Below are 6,788 nucleotides of genomic sequence, written 5' to 3' on the forward strand. Positions count from 1 at the left end.
CAAAACACTCCAAAAGGACTACGAAACCAAAAAAGTTACTGTTTGGATTAAAACCCCAAAAATTTGCATACCACAGGGACCATTTTTGCAATTTTGTCTATCATAAAAGATTTAAGGCTTTTAGTAATCTCGAGAACACTGGCCAAAGCCGTTTAATTAGCATACCCCACTAACAATTATTCCATTACTTTTTAATATATTATTGCACAAAAGTAAGTTTATAAATGTCATTCGCATGGAAAATATTTTAAAATCTATTTAGTATCATATCATAATCATAATTAAATAATAGATTTATTATTGAATGAGTAAATCCATTAGGCCATCAAGTTTTTTAATTATAGCTTAAGAATAGTTTACAGATGTTGGTAAAAGTTAAAAAGAATATATACAGTTATTAAATATCTTTTTTATTTTATTTTCTCTTCTTTAACCATTTATATTATAATTTTTTTTGTACGGTTAATTCTTCAATTTAGTAATTTTTATTTTATTTCTATAATCATATTTAAACATCAAATTTTTATTATATTTTCTAATTAGTATATATATATATATATATATATATATATATATATATATATATATATATATATATATATATATATATATTCAATGATATGTTATTAGAATTTCTAATATCACTAATAAAAGCAATAAATTATATTAAAATACTATTTTATAAATATTTCATATATAGAAGGTTAATTTAAGTTGAAACAATTACTGATAAGTTTTTATTAAATAAAAAAAATCATCTATGTGACCAAATAATTTATTTTAATGGAGGATTAACCAATATGGATACTCAAACTGGTTCTTATCGATCCTCATTCTCAAATTTTGTTATGAGTATGAAAATCATGAAGAATGAAGATTTAATGGTCCCTAACATTCTAGTTCTAGAAGTAATAAAAATTTCTGTCAAATAAAGAATTTGGTTTCATTTAAACATTTTAACATGCTATATTTTTTATTATTATTTTGTTTTAAATGAGAACGAAAATAAAACATGTGAGGAGAAAGAACACCAAGGTGGGATAACTTTTCAATAGTTTTAATGTCAAACTATCTTCACTTTGAAGTATAAAATTTACAAAATGATTAAAATACATTTGTAAAATTGTTAAACTCTTCCATTTTTTATCAATTAAAAATATATCATAAAACAAAATTATTTGAAATATACGTTAATTTTGCAAAAAGAAAAGAATAATTATAAGTTGGAAAAAAATTATCACCCTCATTGGCGAGTTAAAAGAACCATATCACAGTCAGGAAGTACACGTGGTTCTTCCAGAGCCTTCCACGGAAACGGTGTACCCATTTCCTACCGCCACGTGTCTCCGTCATCTCTTCTCGAAAATACGTGTCTCTTCTTCCCGAATATATTTAGGTACCACATCAGTACACCATTTGCAAACACCAACAAATAACAATCCATCCACTCAATTCACAATTTGTTATCAAAAGTTCACAGGTTCCATCATTCTTCAATGGCGTTAAGAGCAACTGTGAGTCATATACCATCACCCTGTTAACTCCTGTTTTTTCTTCAGCAATGAAAACTGGAATCATTTTAGTGAATTTGAACCATTTCCTTATCTAATTCTGCATGAGTGTCTGTTTCTTTACCTTGCAGAATTTGGTGAAATCAATGGTGAATCGGTCAAGAGGAATGTCAGCTTTTTCTACATCAACTTCCCCTAAGATGAAAGCTTACTCCCCAACCGCTGATCACAGCTATGGTCACCATGATCCGAAACCCAGGTAATTCATATCATTCACGAACTGATATTATGCGTCGTATATGTGGTTTCACTGGTTTGTATCTGATGAGTGTGAAAAATTAATAGTCTGGTGAAAGGTGCGTATGCACCGGTTTACATCTCGCTGGGGTTGATTATGATGTCGGTTAGCATCGGAGTGTTCACTGCGACGCATCAACTTAGAAGGGCGCCGAATGTTTCAGTGAAGAAGTCAAAGCGAGAGACTTTGCCGGAGCTGGTGGAGCCGGAGAAGGTGGCGGAGGAGTCGAATGAGTTCATCAAGAAGTCCTTCTTCAGGAAGATAGCACATGTGCAGGAAGCTGATCGCCAACAAGTCATGTCTGATCCCATCAGAGGGGATACTTACTCCATGTAATTATTGTTAACAAATACTTATTTAATGAGCAATTTTTGCAGAGTTATAGTGATAATTGAATCGAGTTGACATGACACTATTACAGGCACCCGAAGCCATATACAGAGTCGCTGAAATCGGTGGGAGTGGAGGTGGAAAATAAGCCGTTTGTTCAGCCACCACCGCTGAAACACTGAAGATGTCGTTCCTGTGTTATCTTTCACAGGGTGTTGTACACGTGGTTACTTTTTGGTTGATTTTTTCATGGTTCTAGTTGGGATCATATGCCTGTAAATATGCAAAAGGTGTATCTATATACTTGGTGATTCATAGTTTGAATTGCATCCAAGTAATGACGGGGTCAACCTCGTAGTAAATATTTGAGAAGAAACGTTTTAGTTTTGTGCTTATTGAAAATGTTACATAGTGATAGTATACGTACACATTCAGGACATTAAACGAACTCGAACGACATCTGATAAAAAAGATACCAAAAAGCCATAAAGAACTAACCTCGATCCTGAACGACATAGACACATAGTCCAAAAAAATGGTGATAAATCAAATAATTCAAACGTTACTGGTACGAATCTTCAAAATCAAAGTTCGTAGAAGCAAAACAAACTCTAACGATGTCAACTTATTCCCTTACCAAAATGGTCTTCGTATACTTTCTAGCATTTAATATCCTCCGGAATGCACTCACGACCAAGCATGTATCTTCGGTTAAATATTCCAAAATAAAGACGGGATATATTAGAGAGTGAAAACTTCAAGTCGAATATATGCGACCTTAATTTCAACAAAAAGTTTGTATATTGGTGCAAGTCACCTCGAGACAAACTCTCCAACTACCATTTTTTTTTAAACAGCCAGAAAGATTTGTAGATAAGAGGCTAGCGAGAATTAAGTTAGAGTGATACAAACTCTTTTCGGGTCAGTTCACCACTTTTGCGGCACCAATTTTAGTTCTAATTTTAACAAATTGAAAGACTGAAATTTGAACATCACTAGCAATATATTGCTTCTAGAGGTAGAGTTGAAGTTGCGATTGTTCCTGTAGCTCCATATTATCCGCATCATAGCCATGAGAATAATAATTTTCACCTCATTGATTTTGATGCCACTCGCACTAGCAACAAGGAAATTATCCAAGGAGATGCATCCGTTTTGGCCACCACATCCATATTCTTGATCTCACCTGCACAACCAAAGGACAATACAAGAATAGATGTTCCTCCGACTCGGGATCAGAGGAGTGTTGCTCATAGACCCTTCTTTTTTCCAAGTTTAGACGTGTTGGCACCCGTCCCAAACGAGCATGCCAAAAAAGGATGTTGACTGTCATAATAACATGAAATTGTATGTCCACCTGTCATAATAACATGAAATTGGTGCATCTTCAACGGTAATTGTATTTTAACCCTTGAAATGATATTTTTTAGTGGTCAGATATATTGGGTTATTTTCTACGTATAAAGCTATCAAGATACATTAAAATGAGGTTTTATATGATTGGATAAAATGAAATGGTATTTCTTACTTCTTAGAGCATTTTCGTCAAGCCTCTAATTTTATTTTTTCTGTATTTCTTCTTCCAACTCAACCTTATTTTCATCGAAAATATGATCACTATTCCACTAAATATGGAAGACATGAGAAGTATTATTCACCTCTTTTAAAATAGAGTTGAAGTTCTAAGAGAAATCTACATAAAAAATTCCAAATTTTTAAGAAAAATTTTAATAAAATTTTAAAAGTTATTTTTTAATAAAGTCTCAAGAAAATCTTATAATTTGTGATTTGCTGTTCAAATATAAAAATAAATTTTTTTGTTAATTTGAACAAAATATTAAATAATCAGTACTAGTCTTTTAAAAAAATATTTTAAGATTTTATTGAAACTTTTCACAAAAGTTTGAGATTTTTTTTTAGATTTCCTAAGTTATATATATATATATATATATATATATATATATATATATATATATATATATATATATATATTCTATTAGTTATAATTTAAATGTAATATTTTATATTAAAAAAAATCTTTATTGAAATTTTTCTCAAAAGTTTTAGATTTTTTTTAGATTTCCTAATTGAAAGTCTAATATTTATATATGGAATTCATATAAAATTAAATAAAATTGTAAGATTGGTCCCTATGGTTAGGTGAAAAATACTACTTTGGTTCAAACACGTTTGAACTAGTATCAGAGATCCAAACCTTTTATTTTGTTACGAGTTTAATTCAATTTGGTTTGAACTTTTTTATAAAGATGATTTTGCCCCTTATTATTTAATTTTTTATTTTTTTATTACAGTAATTACAAAACAATTAAAAATAAAACAAAAAATAGATTCTCTCTCTCTCTCTCTCTCTCTCTCTATATATATATATATATATATATATATATATATATATATATATATATATATATATATATATATATATATCTGGAAAAAAAACTTATAAATAGATAAACTCATTTAGATTTATATTCATCTTTTGTAAATTCACACAAGATCGATTCATAATCACATTCATCTCAACTCTTAAGAATCTACTTCATCTTCATGATCTTAAAAACTCCCTAATTGTAAATCATATCCCTAAATTGCTAGTATGTTATTCTAAATACCAAGGTCATTAAATCCTAATTATCATATGGAAGAACACCTGATTTTGCAAGTTCACATTACCCATTCCAACCTTGATCTTAACACCTTAACCATCCATCCTTATTGTTCCATCATGTCATCATCTTCTTCATCCACGTCCATAAACTTCAATAATTGACATCCCATGTTGTTCTTTACTACACCAGCCAAAAAATCAAAAAAGAAAAAGAAAAAGAAGCCATGTTGTTGTTGCATTGCGTATTGATTAAAGAGAAGGGGTAGAGAAAAACTACGTAGGGGAGGATCACCCATGAATCGGATCTGGGTTTGCACTAAGAACATACTTGTTTCATTGATTTTTGCTAGGTTTAATGGCAAGTGGTGTTGCTAATGGGAGGTGAGGAAGAGGAACAGTGATGGTGATTGGAGAGAATTCACCGATGCACCTCGTATCTAAAACAATTTTTGAAAAAATTCAAGCCCTCATCTATGAAAAATAATTTGTGTATATATGTGTTCATCTCGGTGATGGGTTTTCAAACTTGAAAAAAAAAACCTTAAATGAATCGGGTATATTAGTCATGAATGCTGCCTCTTCTTCTTCTTCAATCTGTTTGTGATTTTTGATTTAGTTATTGTTCGTGATTTTAGATTTCAAATTTGAGTTTTTGTTTTTTGTCGATATGAAATCCTCTAATTTTCAGAACCAATTAAGACTTTTCTTTATGCTTTAAAAGTCATTTATTTGTATTTGCGAAAACTTCTAGTACAAAAGATCATTTTGATTTTAGTTTGTTTCCAAAATGTTAAAACCCTAAAGATGTCATAATCAATACATATACATAAGTTACAACGTAGAAAACGCTCAAGATGCACTCCTTCAACCTTCAAGAGCATAAAATAGCTTATTTTGTAACACCCAAAGTTTGGAAGGCCAAGAAAAGAAAGAAAACCTTAATTTTAAGGGAGACTCGACGAGTCCAAGGATGAACTCGGCGAGTCCGAGCGGGATCCGGGTCGAGGAGTAAGTGACCGACTCGGCGAGTCGGCCAAGGGGACTCGGCGAGTCTGGTCTGTGCGAGGAAAACCCTAAAATCGGGACTTGGAGCCTATTTTAACGCCTCATTCTCTCCCCTAAGGTTCCTTTACTGCCTCTTTTACCTAGAACATTAAACCCTAGCCGCCATATCCTCTATTTGAGCCATTTGTTGCATTGGAAGGTGCATTAAAGCTTGGAGAAGGAAGAAGGAATTTGGAGGAGCAAGAAAGGACTATAGATCTGGGATTGTGAGTTCATCTCTGAGCATCTGGAGGTAATAAACTAGTTCTTGGACCCTTTTTGCACCTAGATCTCTATATGGTTTTTGGGGCTTTTAGCCATAATGTTATTCTTTCAAGTTAGAAGCCAGATCTGAACTTGCTACTTCAGATCTAAGCATATTATGGTCTTGAGAAGCATAAAGTAGCAGCCCTTGAGTTGATTATGGAGCCTTTTTGCCTTAAACCCTAGTTTATGGTGTATTTTGCCTAGATCTCCTTCTCTACACGTAAAGTTTGCAAATTTACGTGAGAAATAGGCTTGGGAAGGGTAGATCTACAGTTTGGAGTCCATGCATGACTCAGAAGTCCTCTGCATGTAAGGAGATATGAATGGACTCGGCAAGTCCTTTGAGTGGACTCGGCGAGTAGCATGAAAGAGGGGAGCAACTCAACGAGTGGGATGAATAGCTCATCGAGTCAGATGAAGATTGCCTTGTACTTAACGAGTCTGTTCTTGGACTCGGCGAGTCAGGTTGCGAAACCCCAAACCCTTCGAGTTGAGACTCGAATCGGTGAGTCTGGTGGAGACTCGGTGAGTTGGACAGGTCAGGACTCAAAAATCGGTAAACTCGGCGAGTCATGGACTGACTCGGCGAGTCAAGATGCGAATGGAAGGAATCTGAACATTCGAACTCGGCGAGTCAGTAGGGTGACTCGGCGAGTAGGGTTGACCTGGAAGATTGACTTTGACCAGGACTTTGACTTTGACCAGAGTTGAC

At 33.1% G+C, this 6,788-nt stretch overlaps 1 protein-coding gene across 1 annotated transcript; it reads left to right on the top strand.

Moving 5' to 3' along the window:
* Positions 1 to 1,428: 1,428 nt before the first annotated feature.
* LOC145038765 (NFU1 iron-sulfur cluster protein) lies at positions 1,429 to 2,541 on the top strand. The gene is made up of 4 exons (XM_078987015.1): positions 1,429 to 1,514; positions 1,643 to 1,770; positions 1,857 to 2,141; positions 2,231 to 2,541. The coding sequence occupies exons 1-4, from the start codon at positions 1,497 to 1,499 to the stop codon at positions 2,319 to 2,321; spliced, it is 522 nt and encodes a 173-aa protein (XP_078843141.1). The 5' UTR covers positions 1,429 to 1,496; the 3' UTR covers positions 2,322 to 2,541.
* The last annotated feature ends 4,247 nt before the right edge of the window (positions 2,542 to 6,788 follow it).

Source organism: Lactuca saligna, chromosome 4, assembly GCF_052625555.1.
Source record: "Lactuca saligna cultivar CGN05327 chromosome 4, ASM5262555v1, whole genome shotgun sequence".
NCBI lineage: Eukaryota > Viridiplantae > Streptophyta > Magnoliopsida > Asterales > Asteraceae > Lactuca > Lactuca saligna.

What these genes read in the sequence shown, in the direction of transcription:
- LOC145038765 (XM_078987015.1), top strand. An exon ending in CACCATGATCCGAAACCCAG is followed by an intron (nt 1,771 to 1,856) that starts GTAATTCATATC and finishes AAAAATTAATAG; the next exon opens with TCTGGTGAAAGGTGCGTATG. An exon ending in AGAGGGGATACTTACTCCAT is followed by an intron (nt 2,142 to 2,230) that starts GTAATTATTGTT and finishes ACACTATTACAG; the next exon opens with GCACCCGAAGCCATATACAG.